The 17,076-nt window shown below is 69.6% G+C and overlaps 1 protein-coding gene across 6 annotated transcripts; it reads right to left on the bottom strand.

The window, feature by feature from the left end:
• Positions 1-228: 228 nt before the first annotated feature.
• Positions 229-16,416, bottom strand: PHC2 (polyhomeotic homolog 2). 6 transcript variants are annotated; one of them, XM_064525665.1, is made up of 15 exons: positions 16,123-16,416; positions 11,650-11,823; positions 10,725-10,883; positions 9,695-9,772; positions 9,446-9,610; positions 6,747-6,836; positions 6,467-6,683; positions 4,622-4,947; positions 4,374-4,527; positions 2,317-2,522; positions 2,096-2,180; positions 1,873-1,987; positions 1,659-1,800; positions 1,235-1,541; positions 229-1,121 (listed from the first exon to the last, which is right to left on the bottom strand). In XM_064525665.1, exons 2-15 carry the CDS (start codon positions 11,791-11,793, stop codon positions 967-969), a joined length of 2,343 nt encoding a protein of 780 aa, XP_064381735.1. In that variant the 5' UTR covers positions 11,794-11,823; positions 16,123-16,416; the 3' UTR covers positions 229-966. The 6 variants fall into 6 exon arrangements, with proteins under 6 accessions (XP_064381735.1, XP_064381736.1, XP_064381733.1 ...); XM_064525666.1 differs by having other exon boundaries at positions 1,235-1,484; positions 2,096-2,231; positions 16,123-16,415; XM_064525663.1 differs by having other exon boundaries at positions 2,096-2,231; positions 16,123-16,414.
• Between the last annotated feature and the right edge of the window lie 660 nt (positions 16,417-17,076).

Genomic DNA, 17,076 nt, shown 5'->3' with positions numbered 1-17,076 from the left:
CTCAGCCTGGGGGGGTTTCGGGCACAGCCCATTGGTCCCAGCATGGATGTCCCCAAGCAGCAGCCCCCCCGTATGGCCCAGCCCCGGGCAAGGGAGAGCTTGGGGACCCCCACGTGCCCCCCCGGCCACAGCCCAGGGTGCCGCAGCTCACCCCGCGCAGGACATAACAAGCTGAGGGAAAGGGAGAGGAAGGGAAGGATGGTAAAGTTTGGGAGGGGAAGGGGCAGCTTTTCTTTTTCAGTGTTTATTATAAACAAAAACAGGAAAAAAAGGGTTCTGTTTTGTGTGTGGTTTTCTTTTTTTTTTTTTTTCCTCCTTCTTTTTTCTCCTCTTCTTAAAAAGACCATGGTGGCCGGGCTGTGGTGGCGAGGGGCCCGCGGGGGGATCCTTACCTGCCTCAGGGGGACCGAACTCCCACCGCGCAGCTGCGACCATCCTCCGCTGTGCCCCCCGAACCGGGGGGGTGGCGCGGGGAGGGCAGGGAACACACCCCAGCTCTGGGGGGGCCCCTTCTCCGCCAGGCGCCCTGAAAGGGGGCTATTCCCTCCCTGGGGCGGGTGGCCGAGCCCATAAGGGGGGGCCGCCAGCACGACCACGCGCCCAACTTTAAGGCAACCGTCCTGTTTCACCCTGCTGGGTGGGGTAAGGCCCGGGGTAGGGGGGCCAGCCACCCCCCACCCTGGGGGGAGGCCACCCCCCCACCCCGGCCAGCCCCCTGGCCCCCCCCGGGGCGGTACAAGGGGAAGCTAACGCTACAGACTATATACACATCCCTGCGGCAGAGCTGCGCCCCCGGCCCCGCCGCCGGCCAGGGGGGCGCAGAGGGGCCCTTTGTGCTCAGCAAGTGAATCCTCCCCCCACCCTCCCTCCCGGCGGCGGGGGGAGCGCAGGGGGGGCCCCTTGTCCCTCCCACCTCCCCCCACCGCTGCCCACCCCAGCGGGAGTGTTCGTGCGAGCGTGGCAGCTCTAGGAGTCCTTCAACATGCTGATGCGGGCGTATATCTTGAGGGCCGGGCCCAGTTTGATGTTCATGGTGCTCATGAGGTGGTCTTCCTTCAGCAGCAGCAGGGCCTGCCCGTCGATCTCCTGCGCCCTGAACTCCTCCGCGATCTCCTGGCAGCCTGCGGGGACAGGGACGAAGCCGAGCTGAGCATCGCGCCCGCGCGGAGCTCCCAAACACCTCAAAAGGGGCCGCGTCGCCTGCTCTCCTCCACCCACCACCCCGTCCACCCACCGGGCAGCGAGCGGATGAACTCGTAGACGTCCTCCACGTTCCACTTGCTGGGCTCGCTGGGCAGGAAGCGGTGCCCGATGCCCGCCAGGTCCCGCATGTGCATGTCGGGCAGCTCCATGTCGCGCAGCTCGAGGTCGCGGTCGCCCTGGCGCCGTCGCGAGGTGGATGAGCTGGCCGAGATGGGCGACAGCGGCTCCTCGTAGCTCGAGTTGTCCGAGCAGCGGCTTGAATCCTCCTGGCTGTGGTTGAGCTGCAGCGACGTCGTCACGGAGAGAGGCACCGAGCCCGTCGGGAGAGAAACCGGGCTCTGCGGGACGGAGCGACCGGGCGGCGCCGGCCTCAGAGCCCGGCCGCCTGGCTCCCCGGGGTTTTGGGAACGGGCGCTGCCCGCCACCCTCCTCCCCGGGGGGTTCCTGGGCCTCACCTGTTTCTTGGCATCTTTGCTCAGGGCAGGCAAGGCGCCTTTGCAGGTCCGGCGGCGCCCGTGGGGGGGTCCGCCGGGCTTCTGCAGCTTGCTGCGGTCGGGGTGGAAGAGGCCCACCCGCTTCGTGCAGCCCACGTTGTACCTGGCGGAGGGAGCGGGGTGAGGGGCGGGGGGCCCCGGTGGGGGGGCCAGGGGGGCACGGAGGGGGGGTTACCTCTTGGCGCAGGCCATGGAGCAGAAGCGCTTGGAGCGCTTGAACTTGTAGGCGAAGTCGACGCGGCCGCAGAGCTCGCACTTCAGCTTCGGGGGGTTCCCCTCCTCCTTGGGCTCTGGGGGGCGCGGGGGGGCGCCCAGAGAGAGAAACGCGGGCAGCTCAGGCGCGGGGCGGCCGCGGGGGGCCGGGGCCGCGGGCGGCGGGGCGGCCGCTCGGGCGCTACCTTGGGCGTAGGGCTCCTCCATGTCCGAGTCGGTGGTGGTGGTGGTGGCGTTGTCCGGCGGCGGGAGCTTCTCGGCCAGCAGCTCCTGCGCATACTTCTGCTTCAGGCTGCCCACCAGCAGCGAGGAGCGCCCCACCTGGCGAGGGGGCGCCGTCAGGGCGGGCAGCGGCCCGGGGGGCGGCGGGGGGGCCGGGGGGAGGGGGGGGGGCGGCGGGGCCTACCGGGAACGGCTCGGCGCCCTCCTGGATGACGAAGCCCTCGATAACGTGCGTCAGGATCTGGGGCTTCACGATGGCCTGCGGCGGCTTGTTCTCACCATTGTGCGGGGCGGCGGCGACGGTGGCGGTGGCGGCAGAGCTCCCGGTGCCCGAGGTCATGCCGGGGCCGGCGGCGGCGGGCTGCGCATGAACGCGCTCGGGGCCCGTCTCTGCGGGCCCGGCGCCGCCGTCAGCGCCGCGGCCCGCCCGCCTTTGTGCCCGCCGCGGGGGGGGGAGGGGAGGGAGGCGGAAGCGGAAGTGAGGTCAGCGGGCGGCGCCGCGGCCCCGCTCCGGTGCCCGGGGGAGCTGCGTGTGGGGGCGGGGCGAGGGGGGGCACTCACCGGGGGCGCTCAGCGGCGCGGCGGCGGGCGCGGCGGCCCCATGGGGCGGCGGGGGGGGGCCGGGGCCCGGCGCGGGGCGGCGGGAGCGGCGGCGCGGGCCGGGCGCGGCGGCGGTGGCGGCGGCGGCTGCGCGGGGCGGGGCGGGGCGCAGACAATGCGGGGGCGCGCGGCGCCGGGGGCGGGGCCGCCGCCGGGCACGCCCCCCGCGCCCATTGGCCGCCGCCGCCCGCCGCCGCCGCCAATCAGCGCGCGCTGCCGCCGCCGCCGGAGGGGGCGGGGCCTGTTGGCCGCCGGACGGGGCGGGGCCGAGCGCCGCGGGGGGGCGGGGCCGAGCGGGGGGCGCCTCCCCCCCCCTCCAAGTGCCCCCCCGGCCCAGGGGCACCTCGGTCCCGGCCGGGCGCCCCAAATCCCGGCTGGGCGCCTGCATCCCAAAGTGCACCCCATGCCGGCCGTGCATTCACCCCCCATCCCGGCCAGGCACCTCCAATCCCAGCCGGGCACCTCCATCCCGGCCAGGCATTCGCCCCAGATCCCGGCTGGGTGCCCCAAATCCCGGCCGGGCACCTCCAATCCTGGCCAGGCATGGCCAATCCCAGCTGGGCACCCCTGTCCCAAAGTGCACTCACATCCTGGCCAGGCATTCATCCCAAATCCCAGCTGGGCACCACAAATCCCAGCTGGGCACCCGCATCCCACAGTGCACTCACCTCCCGGCCATGCATTCACCCCAGATCCCGGCTGGGCACCCCCAAATCCTGGCCAGGCACCTCCAATCCCAGCTGGGCACCCCCATCCCACAGTGCACCTCCATCCTGGCCATGCATTCACCCCAGATCCCGGCTGGGCACCCCCAAATCCTGGCCAGGCACCCCCAAATCCCGGCTGGGCACCTCCAATCCCAGCTGGGCACCCCCATCCCAAAGTGCACCTCCATCCTGGCCATGCATTCACCCCAGATCCTGGCTGGGCACCCCCAAATCCTGGCCAGGCACCTCCAATCCCAGCTGGGCACCCCCATCCAAAAGTGCATCCCCATCTTGGCCATGCATTCACCCCAGATCCCAGCTGGGCACCCCTATCCTGGTCATGCATTCACCCCAAATCCCAGCTGGGCACCCCCATCCCAGCCATGCATTCACCCCAAATCCCGGCTGGGCACCCCTATCCCGGTCATGCATTCACCCCAGATCTTGGCCGGGCACTGCCAAATCCCAGCTGGGCACCCCCAAATCCTGGCCAGAGACTTCCAATCCCGGCTGGGCACCCCCATCCCGGCCATGCATTCACCCCCAATCCCAGCCGTTCGCCCCCCTCCCGGCTGGGCACCCACAGCCCCACCGGTGCCCCCCAAATCCCGCCCGCGCTCCCCGCTCCTGGCCACGCACCCCGGTCCCGCAGGGCCCCCTGACCCCCCCGCACCCCGGTGCCATGCCATGCCCAGGGCACCCGCGGGCGGCACTGTGCCCGCTCCCGCCGGGGCGGAGAGGCGTCAAAATGGGGAGGAAATGCCGGATTTGGGGTGCCGGGCTGGCGAGGCTCCGCCGCAGCACCCTCCTTTTGCCGGAAAAGCGGGAGCAAGGGGGGGGCCGGGGTTTGGGATGGGGGGGGACACCACGCCGGGGGGTCGCTTCGCCCGCTCGGAGGCTGCCGGGACGGAGGAGCCCCCGGCGCTGCGCTTACCGTGAGCGGGGGGCCGGTCGCCGCGGGGCTCCTCGGGCCGGGGGGGGGCGGCGGCGGGCGGCGAGCGGGCGGCGGGCGGCGGCGGCGGGGCGGCGGGCGGGCTGGCGGCGGGCGGCGGGTCCTTGCGGGAGCCCTCGGCGAGGCCGAGCGGGGGCTGCGGCGGGGAGGCAGGGTCAGGGCCCGGGGCGGGGGGGTGCGGGCCGGCCCCCCCCCCCCCCCCCGGGGCCGCGGCGGCGGGAGCCCCTCACCGTGGCGGCGGGCTGCAGCTGCAGGATGACGGCGGAGGCGTGCTGGTACTTGCGCGGGGCGCCGTGGCCGTTGGGCGCCTCGGCCCCCGCCGCCGCCGCCGCCGCCGCGGGGCCGCCGGCGGGTTTGGGCTGCCCGGGGCTGGGCGGCGGGGCCGGGCCGGGGCCGGGCGAGGGCAGCGGCTGGAGCGGGGGCGCGGGGCCGGGGCCGCCCTGGATGAGCTGGGGCTGGGCCCGCGGCGCCAGCTGCTGCTGCTGGATCACGAACTGCTGCTGGAGCTGCTTCTGCTGCTGCTGCAGGAACTGGTGCGGCTGCAGCTGGGCGTAGGCTGCGGGCAGAGGCGCCGGGGGGGGGGACAAGGCGCGGGGGTGGGTGCCACCGGGCCCCTCGCCCTGTCCCCAAACCTCCGCGGGCCGGCTCGGACCCCCTCTGCCCTCACCTCCCACCGTCGCCCCTCCCCGGAGCCCGCCTGCTAGTCTGGAGCGGTGGCCGTTCACTCTTGTGCCTAGTGACAACGGCGCGAGCAGCTTTGCCATTGTGCTCCATGCGGAGAGGCTGGGGGGAAGCCGGAGGCTGGGTTCGCCCTGTCCCAGGTCCTTCCGCGCACGGAAAACGCATACGGGCAGGAAAGCGGCAGCCCGAGGAGGCCAGGTCTCCGGGCTGGAATGGCCACCGAAAAATAAAATGAAATAAAGAGAGAGAGAAAAAAAGGAGGGAAAAAAAAAAGAGACGCCAGCCCCAGCATGTCACCGTGGGGATGGCGAGGAGGATGCTCGACCCTGCCGGGAGGATGCACGATCCTGCCAAGAGGATGCGTGACCCCACCTGGAGGATGCTCTGTCCCCCCGGGAGGATGCCGCATCCTGCCGCCGCCTCGCGGGCAGGAGATGGGCGAAACCTCCTCACATGCTGCAGGCACTGAGGAGGCCCTGGCCCTGGGAGAAGCAGCTTCAGCGGGACCCTCGTGTGCCTCTACGGGGTCGCAAATCTCATATACAGGCCGGGGCATTGACACAGAGGAAGTGCCAGGGAGGGCTGTCATTAGGTTTCAGAGTGAACGCCCTGCAGGCTGCCTGGTTGGAAGGTGTGTCTGCTCTGTTCGCCTCGCCCTGAGTTTCTCAGCACTCAAGCGAGTGGCAGGGCCCTGAGTGCGTAAATGGGGCTGCGGGCTGCACATATGGGTGAGGGCGTTGACACAGAGGAAGTGTCTGTGAAGGCCATCATTAGGTTTTGGAGTGAACGCCCTACAGGCTGCCTGGATGGGACTTGCACCCGCTCTGTTCACCTTGCCCCGAGTTTCTCAGCACCTAAGGGGGTGGCAGGGCGCCTGAGTGTGTGCGTATAGCATTGCAGTGCCCATATACAGGCAGGGCTGCTGATGCACAGAAAGTGCAAGTGAGGCCCAACATTAGGTTTCAGAGTGAACGCCCTGCAGGCTGCCTGGCTGGGAGCAGTGTCCGCTCTGTGCGCCTCACCCCGAGTTTCTCAGCACCAGAGCAAGTGGCAGAGCCCCTGAGCGTGTACACAGGGCTGCAGGTCCCATATACAGGCAAGGGTGTTGACACAGAGAAAGTGTCCAAGAGCCATCTTTAGGCTTCAGAGTGAATGCCCTGCAAACTGGCTGGAAGCCATGCCTGCTCTGTTCACCTCGCCCCGAATTTCTCAGCACCGGAGTGGGCAGCAGAGCCCCAGAGCGCGTAGGTGAAGCGGTGGGTCCCGCCCGGAGCGGAGGGTGTGACACAGAGGAGGGCTACCATTAGGTTTCAGAGTGAACGGCCCGCAAGCGGCGGCGCCCGCTCCGTCGGGCCCCGCGTCCCTCACCCCCCGAGGGGCCGCGGCGCGCTTACCTGGGGCGATGAGCGGGTGGGCGGCGGCGGGGGCGGCGCGGGCCAGGGGGTGGGCGCGGGCGTCGGCGGCGTCCCCCTTCTTGAGGTGCTCGGCGGGGGGCTCGGGCGGGCCGGCCTTGGGGGCGGCGGGCTTGGGGGGGCCGGGGGGCTTCATGGCCAGGGCGGGGAGGTGGGGGCCGGCGGGGGCGGCGGCGGGGCGCAGGGCCAGGTTCTGCACCTGCAAGGGCAGCGGGTGAGGGGGCGCGGGGCGCGGGGGGGCCGCGGGGCGCCTGGGGCTCACCTGGGCGGCGGCGGCGGGCGGCGGGGCGGCGGGCGCCGCGGGGCTCTCGGGCCGGACGGCGGTGACGGTGGCCGTGGGGGTGAAGATGAGCTGGGGGGACAAAGGAAGAGCGGGGCCTGGGCGGGTGCGGGGCGGGGGGGCACGGGGGGTGATTGCGGGGGGGGCGTGTGTGTGTGTGTGCACGCGCGTGTGTGTGTGCAGAGCGTGTGCGCATGCGATCACAAGGGGTGTGATTGCACAGTGTGTGATTGCAAGGGGTGTGATTGCAAGGGGTGTGTGCGCACACATGTGATCACAAGGGGTGTGATTGCAAGAAGAGCGTGTGTGTGCGTGTACACACACGTGCATGTGATCACAAGGGGTGTGATTGCACGGTGTGTGATTGCGGGGTGTGATTGCAAGAAGAGTGTGTGCACACACATGTGATCACAAGGGGTGTGATTGCACAGTGTGTGATTGCGGGGTGTGATTGCAAGAAGAGTGTGTGCGCACACATGTGATCACAAGGGGTGTGATTGCACGGTGTGTGATTGCAGGGGTGTGATTGCAAGAAGAGCGTGTGTGTGTGTGTACACACGTGCATGTGATCACAAGGGGTGTGATTGCACGGTGTGTGATTGCAGGGGTGTGATTGCAAGAAGAGTGTGTGTGTGTGTGTACACACGTGCATGTGATCACAAGGGGTGTGATTGCACGGTGTGTGATTGCAGGGGTGTGATTGCAAGAAGAGCGTGTGTGTGTGTACACACGTGCATGTGATCACAAGGGGTGTGATTGCACGGTGTGTGATTGCAGGGGTGTGATTGCAAGAAGAGTGTGTGTGTGTGTGTACACACGTGCATGTGATCACAAGGGGTGTGACTGCAGGGTGTGTGTGTGTTTGTGTGTGATCGGGGGTGTGACTGCAGGGTGTGCACGCATGTGTGTGTGAGCTCACAGGGGTGTGATTGCAGAGGGGTGTGTGTGTGATTGCAGGGGGTGTGATTGCAGGGTGTGTATATGTGTGCGGGGCCACGGGGGGTGTGATTGCAAGGGGTGTGTGTGTGTGTGTTGCTGGGGGTGTGCTGTGCTCAGCAGGGCTGTGCGCGTGAGATCAGGGGTGTGAACACGCACACGCGATCGCGGGGGGGTGGCCCCGGGGGCCGGGGCACACGCGTGTGCAAGGCGTGTGCGGGCAGGGGGGCGGGGGTGCCCCGGGGACATGGCACCCACCACGGCCCCCATGGCCCGGGGGCACCCTGCGCCCTCCCTGCACACGCATGGGCCTGGGCGGGGGGCACCTGGGGGTCTGGGCACCCCACGGTGGGGCGATGGCACCCTCTGGGGTCTGGGCACCCCACAGCAGGGTGGGAGGCACTCTACAGGGACTGGACACCCCATAGGGTCCAGGCACCCCATGGCAGAGCTGGGGGCACCCTATGGGTCTGGGCACCCTATGGTGGGCTGGAGGACACCCTATGGGGTCTGGATACCCTATGGGGTCCAGGCACCCAATGGTAGAGTTGGGGGAACCCTATGGGGTCTGGGCGCCCTATGGTGGGCTGGAGGACACCCTATGGGGTCTGGATACCCTATGGGGTCCAGGCACCCAGTGGTAGAGTTGGGGGAACCCTATGGGGTCTGGGCGCCCTATGGTGGGCTGGGGGGCACCTTTTGGGGTCCGGGCACCCTACAGGGTCCAACCACCTCATGATAGGGTTGGGGGGCACCCTACAAGGTCTGGACACCCTATGGGGTCTGGACCAGAGCAGGGGGCACCCTGTGCGGTCTGGGCACCCTATGGTGGGGCTGGAGGGCGCCCTACGGAGTCTGGGCACCCCACGGGTCCGGGCACCCCATGGTGGGGCTGGGGGCACCCTATGGGGTCTGGACACCCCACAAGTCCAGGCACCCCATGGCGGGGTTGGGGGCACCCTACGGGGTCTGGACACCCTACGACGGGCTGGAGGGCACCCAATGGAGTCTGGACACCCCATGGGTCTGGGCACCCCACGGCGGGGCTGGGGGCACCCTACGGGGTCTGGACACCCCACGGGTCTGGGCACCCCATGGCGGGGTTGGGGGCACCCTACGGGGTCTGGGCACCCCACAAGTCCAGGCACCCCATGGCGGGGCTGGGGGCACCCTACGGGGTCTGGACACCCCACGGGTCTGGGCACCCCATGGCGGGGCTGGGGGCACCCTACGGGGTCTGGACACCCCACGGGTCTGGGCACCCCAAGGCGGGGCTGGGGGCACCCTACGGGGTCTGGGCACCCCACAAGTCCAGGCACCCCATGGTGGGGCTGGGGGCACCCTACGGGGTCTGGACACCCCACGGGTCCAGGCACCCCATGGCGGGGCTGGGGGCACCCTACGGGGTCTGGACACCCCACGGGTCCGGGCACCCCATGGCGGGGCTGGGGGCACCCTACGGGGTCTGGGCACCCCACAAGTCCAGGCACCCCATGGCGGGGCTGGGGGCACCCTACGGGGTCTGGACACCCCACGGGTCCGGGCACCCCATGGCGGGGCTGGGGGCACCCTACGGGGTCCGGACACCCTACGACGGGCTGGAGGGCGCCCTACAGCCGCCCCGGCCGCGCCGCCCCCCGCCTGCCCGCAGGGTGCCCCTTTCCCGGCGGCGGCGGGGTCGGGAGGAAGAGGAGGAGGAGGAGGAGGAGGAGGAGGCGGCGGCGGGGGCGGCGGGCGGCTCTCACCATCTGGGCGCGCAGGTACATCTGGGCCTGGCTGGCGGTGAGGGCGGGCGAGGCGGCGTTGCCCAGCAGCACCGCTTGCTGCGCGATGCCCGAGGCCGCCGCCGAGTTGACGCTCTGCGCCCGGTTGATGAGCTGCGCGGCCGCCGGCGCCGCCGCCAGGTTGATCTGCGCGGGCGGGAGGAGAGGGCTGGGTGGCGGCGCGGGCGCCGGCGGGGCAGCGGGCGCCGGCGGGGGGCCGCGGGCACTCACCGTGGGCTGCTGCGCCGGCGCCGGCGGCGGCCCGCTGCCGCCCGACGGGCCGCTCTGCCTGTTGGCTGCCAGGCTCGCCTGCGGGAAGGAGCACAGCCGGCCGTCAGCGTGACGGCGGGTGTCGCGGGTGCGCGGCACCGCGGGCTCACGGTGTTGCGGGTGCGGGGTGTTGCGGGTGCGTGGAAATGCGGGTGCACGGTGCCGCGGGTGCACGGTGTCGCAGACACCTGGCACCGTGGGTGCATGGTGTCACGGGTGCGTGGTGTCACGGTGCACGGTGCCGCGGGTGCACGGTGTTGCAGACACCTGGCACCGTGGGTGCATGGTGTCATGGGTGCGTGGTGTCACGGTGCACGGTGTCGCGGGTGCACGGTGTTGCAGGCACCTGGCACCGTGGGTGCATGGTGTCACGGGTGCGTGGTGTCACGGTGCACGGTGTCGCGGGTGCATGGTGTTGCAGACACCTGGCACCGTGGGTGCATGGTGTCACGGGTGCGTGGTGTCACGGTGCACGGTGTCGCGGGTGCATGGTGTTGCAGGCGTTGTGGGTGCACAGCACCGCGCATGCACGGCGTTGCGGGCGCATGGCATTGCAGGCACATGGCGCTGCACATGCATGGCGTTGCGGGCACGTGGCACTGCACACACATGGCATTGCAGGCACATGGCGCTGCACATGCATGGCGTTGCGGGCACGTGGCACTGCACACGCATGGCATTGCAGGCACATGGCACTGCACACGCATGGCGTTGCGGGCACGTGGCACTGCACACGCATGGCATTGCAGGCACATGGCGCTGCACATGCATGGCGTTGCGGGCACGTGGCACTGCACACACATGGCATTGCAGGCACATGGCGCTGCACACGCATGGCGTTGCGGGCACACAGCGTCGCAGGCACACGGCACTGCACATGCACGGCGTCGCGGGTGCACGGCGCTGCGCACGCATGGCGTTGCAGGCGCATGGCATCGAGGGCACGTGGCACTGCGCGTGCACGGCGTCGCGGGCACGCGGCGGGGGGTACCTGCTGCACGGCGGCGAGGCTCTGGAGCTGGGCGCTGGTGAGGTGCTGCTGCTGCAGGGCGGCCGTCTGCAGCATGAGGTGCTGCTGCTGCGCCGCGTACATCTGCTGCAGGTACTGCGCCGCCGTGTTGGGCTGCCGGTGCAGCGCCTGCTGGATCACCTGCCCGCGGCACCGGGCCTCAGCGCCGCGCCGCCTTCCTCCCCGCCGCTGCCCCCTCTTCCTCCCCCTCCGGCCCCCCGGCTCCGCTTTGGCCCAGCTGCGCCTCGGGGCCCCCCAGGACGGCGTTAACGGGGCAACCGGCGCCTGCGCCCGCGCAGCATCCCCCGGCCCCGGGCACCGCACCCAGGGGTGCCCCTTGGGTGGCACCCACGTGCTGGGCCTTGCCCCTTTCCTCCCCCCTCTACACCCCCCCGGATTTGGGGATCACCCCCCAATTCGCAGCACCGTGTTGCTCCATCACCCCCGTTCCCCCCCCCCCCCCCGCCCCGGGGCTGGTGGCATTAAACCCCCCCAAACCTCCAGCTTTTTTTGGGGAAAAAGTCCCCCATGGGAGAATAAGGCAAAAGCCACGTGTCTCCCCCAAACCTCAGCCACGACCCCCACGGGAGGCCCCCGAGCCCCCCCCCCCACCTGCCCCGCACCCAGGCCCTGCCCCGCCGCAACGAGCTGCTAACGAGCCGCCGATCGCCCATGCAAACGAGCCCCCCCCCCCTGCCCGGCGGCGCCCGACCCTACAATAACACTGCCCCCGCCACGAGCGACCCTACAGTAACGCCGCCCCCCCGGCACCCCCGCCAAGGCGGCCTCCTTTTTGGGGGGCCCCAGCATCCCCCCGTGGGGCGCTTCGCGGAGCCCCCCCCCCCCCCCGCCCGGGACGCGTCCCGCCGGTGTCACGAGTTGCCCGGCCTCGGCGGCGCGGCCCTACCTGCACGGTCTGGCGGTCGGGGATGCCGCTGTAGACGGAGATCTGCGGGCCGGGCTGGCGGCCGCTGCCGCTGCTGCTGGGCGTCGCGCCGGTGCTGCCGGCGCTGCTGGCGGCGGCGGGCGCCGGGAGCTGCTCGTTCTCCATGGCGGCGGGGCGGGGGGGGCGCCGGTCAGGCTGGGGGGGCAACGGGCGGCGGGGGGCTGAGCCGCTGCCACGCGGCCTCCGCACCCCCCGGCGCCGGATCCCCCCCCCCGCGGCGGCGGCGGCCCGGCCCGGCCCCCCCCGGCCCCCCCCGGCGGCGCCGACCCTCGCACCTCGGGCAGGCTCCTCCCCGCGCCCCCCGGCCCCTGCCTCCGGCCACTTCAAAGGCCGCCGCCGCCGGGGCCCCCCCGCCCCATTTCCTGCCGCCGCGGGGGGGCCGCGGCCGCGCCGCCACCTCGGCGGCGGGGGGGGGCGGAACGTCCCCTCCCCCCCCCCCAAGTGCGGCCCGGGGGCTCCGGGGCCGGTTCTGCAGCGCTGCTGCTCCCTCGGGGCCGGGCCGCTTTTTTTCTCTTTTTCCCCCTTTTTTCCCCCTCTTTTTTTTTGGGGGGGGGCGCACGGAGTCCCTAAAAACGGGCGCTGCCGCCCCGGCGGAAGCCGCGCTCGGAGCCCTCCCCGCGCCGCGGCGCTTTGTTCGGCCCCGGAGCCGCCGGAGCGGCGGGGGGGGGGGGGGGGGGGGGCAGCGGCGCCGGGACCCCCCCCCCTTTCCCCGGTAATTGCGGGGTCTCCTAGCGACCGCCAATGCGCGCCGCCGCCGCCGGGCCGGGCGGAGAGCAGGAGCCGCGGGCGCTCGCCCGGTGCGGCCCGGTGCGACCCGGTGCCGGGGGCGTGGGAAAGTCTCGCCGCGCCGCCGCCGCGCGCGTTTCCCCGTGGCCGCAGCGTGGAAACTGGCTGCTTCTGCCTCCGGCCCGGCCCGGGCGGGGAGCGGGGCGCCAAGGAAAGGGGAGGAAAAGAGGAGAAAGGAAAAGAAGGAAAAGGAGGGAAAGAAAGGGAAAAGGAGAAGGAGAAGGAGAGAAAGAAATGGGAAGAAAAGGGAAAGGAGAAGGAGAAGGAAAAAGAGAGAAAGAAAGGAAAATGAAAAGGAGAAGGAAAAGGAGAAGGAAAAGGAAAAGGAGAAGGAAAAAGAGAGAAAGAAAGGGAAAAAAAGAAAAGGAGAAGGAAAAGGAGAAAAAGAAAGGGAAAAGGAAAAGGAGAAGGAAAAGGAGAGAAAGAAAAGGAAAAGGAAAAGGAGAAGGAAAAGGAGAAGGAAAAGGAAAAGGAGAAGGAAAAGGAGAGAAAGAAAGGGAAAAAAGAAAAGGAGAAGGAAAAGGAGAAAAAGAAAGGGAAAAGGAAAAGGAGAAGGAAAAGGAGAGAAAGAAGGGGAAAAGGAGAAGGAGAAGGAAAAGGAGAGAAAGAAAGGGAAAAAAGGAAAAGGAGAAGGAAAAGGAAAAGAGAAAGAAAATGAGAAGGAGAAGGAAAAGGAAAAGGGGAGAAAGAAAAGGAGAAGGAGAAGGAAAAGGAAAAGGAGAAGGAAAAGGAGAGAAAGAAAGGAAAAAAAGGAAAAGGAGAAGGAAAAGGAGAGAGAGAAAAGGAAAAGGAGAAGGAGAAGGAAAAACGAGAAAGAAAAGGAAAAGGAGAAGGAAAAGGAAAAGGAAAAGGGGAGGAGGAAAAGCAAAAGCAAAAGCAAAAGGGGAGAAAGAAAAGGAAAAGGAAAAGCAAAAGGGGAGAAGAAAAGGAAAAGGAGAAGGAGAAGGAAAAGGGGAGAAGGAAAAGGAAAAGGGGAGAAAGAAAAGGAAAAGAAAAGGAACAGGAACAGGAAGGAGAAGGAGAAGGAAGGAGGGAGAAGGAAGGAAAAAGACAAGGAAGGAAAAGAAAAAGGGATGATGGAGAGGAAGGAAGGAGACAAGGAAGGAAGGAGGGTGGGAGGGAAGGAGAGAGACAAGGAAGGAAGGGAAGAAGGAGGAAGCGTAGGAGAGAAGGAAGGAAAGAAGGATGGAAAGGAGGAAGCATAGGAGAGAAAGAAGGAGGGAAGGAAGGATAGAAAGAAGGAAGCGTAGGAGAGAAGGATGGAAGGATAGAAAGAAGGAGGAAGCATAGGAGAGAAGAAAGGAGAGAAGGAAGGATGGAAAGAAGGAGGACGGGTAGAAGAGAGGGAAGGAGGGAAGGAAGGCTAGAAAGAAGGAGGAAGGGTAGGAGAGAAGGAAGGAGGGAAAGGATGGAAAGAAGGAGGAAGGGTAGGAGACAAGGAAGGAAGGATGGAAAGAAGGAGGAAGCGTAGGAGAGAAAGGAGGAGGGAAGGAAGGATAGAAAGAAGGAGCAAGGGTAGGAGAGAAGGATGGAAGGATAGAAGGACGAAGGGTAGGGGAGAAGGAAGGAGGGAAGGAAGGATAGAAAGAAGGAGGAAGGGTAGGGGAGAAGGAAGGAAGGAAGGAAGGATAGAAAGAAGGAGGAAGAGTAGGAGAGAAGGAAAGAAGGAAGGATGGAAAGAAGGAGGAAGGATAGGAGAGAAGGAAGGAGGGAAGGAAGGGTAGAAAGGAGGAGGAAGGTAGGAGAGAAGGAAGGAGGAGACGGAGGAGGGGAAACAGCACGGGCCTCCATGTGGCCAACGGGCAGGTGCCACGGCAGCACGTGCCACGACAGCGGGTGCCACGGCGCTGGGTGCCCCCGTGATGGGTGCCGTGCTGGTGGACACCACCACGGCGAGTGCCACCACGGCGGGTGCCACCACGGCAGGTGCCCCCACGGCAGGTGCCCCCACGGCGGGTGCCACCACGGCGGGTGCCACGGCGCGGGTGCCACGGCCAGCACCAGGGACAGCGGCCCCGCAGACCATGGACAGCGGCCTCGGGGGGGGCCACGGGCCACCCTTGGCCACCGTTGGCCACCGTAGACCACGGGCCACGGCCACGGCGGCTCGCCAGCCCCCGCGCGGGGACGGCAACCGTGCCCGGCCTCGGCGCGGCCCGGCGGGGCGGCGTTTCCCGCAGCGTGGCGCGGGGCTCGCGGGCCGGGCGGCGGGAGGCGAGGCGAGCGGCCGGCAATCCCAGACAGATGGGGGGGCCGGGACGCGCGCAGCACGTGGCGCCCGCTCCCGGCCCCGGCAACACAAAGGAGCGGGGAGGAATCGCCGCGCGTATTAGCATCTGCCCCGCGCCGCCCTTCCCGAGACGTTTGCTTCTCGTCAGCGCCAGCCGGCACACCGGCTCGGCCCCCGGAGAGCCCGGCGCTCGGCGAGGCGGCGTGCCGCAATGCTTCGCCCGAGCTGGCCGCGCCGGCCGCACGTGCTGCCCTCTCCGCACAGGCGCCTTCGAACGCCCCGTGGATTTTTTCCCCCGTTCGCCCGCGTCGCAAAGGCCGAGAGCGATTTTGCAGCAAGCGAGAGACGTTAAAGCATCGGCTCTTTCGACGCCGCTTCGCCCGGCCGGGCTCCAGCAGCAGGGAGGGTCCCACGGCGCGGCCCGCTGTCCCCTCCGGAGCCGAGCCGGGGTGACGGCCGTGATCCATCGCGGGGATGGCTCAAAAAACAGGAACAGCCCTCAAAACCGCTCCAACCGCGCCTGCCGGCTCAGCCCCCGGCCCGCGTGCCGGCGCGGCCCCGCGAGGGCCGGAGTGGATTTCATTCAACCACTGAGCAGGAAAATCCAGCCGCGGGAAAGGCTTCCCCCGCTGCGCCGCGACATCGCCTTTTTTCCGGAAGAAGAGACGCGACCGTCCCCGGGGACGCCGGGCGATCGGCAGCCGGCAGCGCCGCGGGAAGCAGCCCTCGCCGGGCCCGTCCCCGCCGCCACGTGCAACCCTCCGGCTCCCCGCGCCGACGCCGGACCCCAGCTATCGCGCCGAGCTCCCCTTCCGCCGGCGGCTCCGCCGGGGAGCTCAGAAGAGGGGGAAAATCCCCGCCGGAGCCATGCGCATCCCAGTGCCGCAGGGAAGCGTGGGAAAACCGGCCCGCTCCCCGGCCGATCCGGCACGTCCTCCCGCGCGAGGCCGGCGTTTCGCACGGGAATGGTTTTTGCCCCGGCCGCCGCAGCGCTTTGCTCCCGCAGAAGCCTCCCCGCGGGGTCGGGGCCCGCGGCCTGGGCGTCCCGAGGCGCGAGGCGAGGTGAGGGGCTCTCCCCACCGCCGAGCCGGAGCAGCGCCTCGCGCGGCCCCGCGGAGGCCGTAACCCCCCCCCCGAGCGAGACGGCAACGAGGGCCCCGGCGCGCCGCCCCCCCGCCCCACCCCGCGGCCCCTCCGGCCCGGCCCGAGCATCGTCGCGGCGGCGGCACGTGGGGAGGCCCGGGGGGCCGCGGCGGCGGGGCCGGGGGGGGAAGCGGGGGCCGGGCGTGGGAAGGGAGGGCCGGGGTGGGGAAACGGTGAGAGCGAGCGTGGGAAAACGGGCGCCGGGGCGGGAAAGCGCGGCGGGGGCTTGGCCCGGCGCCCCGCCGCCGCGGGGGACGGGGGCCGCGGCGCGGTACCTGCGGCCCGGCGGGGCGGCCGGGCGGAGCGGCCCCCGCCAGCCATGACAGAGTCGCCTCCAAAGGGTTAAGGCCGGGCTGCGGGCTCGGCGGGGCGCCCCGGCTGCCACCCCGCCACCGCCAGCCGGGCGCCCGGGCCTGGCCAACGCCGCCGCCGCCGCCGCGGGGCCACCTTGCCGGCGACCTGGCGGTGCCCCTCGTCCGCCGCCTGCTCCTTCTCCCTTAGACGGCGGAGCAGGGGGAGAAAAATGCCATAATTCATTAGCATTCCTGCGCGCGTCACGTGCCGGGCGCTGCCAATGGCGGCCCCACGCCGGCGGGCCTGGCCCTGCCTCCTCCGCTCCGCCGAGCAGCCTTGGCAGGTCAGCGAGCTGCAGGCCCGAGCCTTTCTCCATAGCAACGCGAGGAGGAGGAGGAGGAGGAGGAGGAAGGGGGAGAGCGGTGGGCACCGGGCGCCCCGGCCGCCCGGCTCTCCCGCCACGCGGCCGCCCGCCGTCCCCGGGGCCGCCCGGCCAACGCCACCGCGCTCGCGCCAAGGGGCGGCTGGAGGCCTCCGGTCCCGGTGCCGCCCCGGGGGCTCCCCCGGCGCCCACGGCTGGGTACCGGGGGGATGCTGCATGGGAGGGATGCTGCGGGCGCCCATGGCTGGGTACCGGGGGGATGCTGCACGGGAGGGATGCTGCGGGCGCCCACGGCTGGGTACCGGGGGGATGCTGCACGGGAGGGATGCTGCCACCAGCCCCCATGTCCCTGCTGCTGCCCCAGGGGCTCCCCGGTTTGCTTAGGGCCAGCTGGTGACAAGGCAGCATGCAGGAGGGATGCTGCCACCAGCCCCGGTGTCCCTGCCACCAAGCAGCATCACCCTGGGGGGCTCCCGGGTGGCTCAGCACCAAGCACCAGCAAGACACCACGTGGGACGGGTGCTGCCACCACCCCCCATGTCCCTACTGTCAC

The sequence above is a fragment of the Dromaius novaehollandiae genome, chromosome 24 (assembly GCF_036370855.1).
Source record: "Dromaius novaehollandiae isolate bDroNov1 chromosome 24, bDroNov1.hap1, whole genome shotgun sequence".
NCBI lineage: Eukaryota > Metazoa > Chordata > Aves > Casuariiformes > Dromaiidae > Dromaius > Dromaius novaehollandiae.
This window is presented reverse-complemented; position numbering and strand designations above follow the sequence as displayed.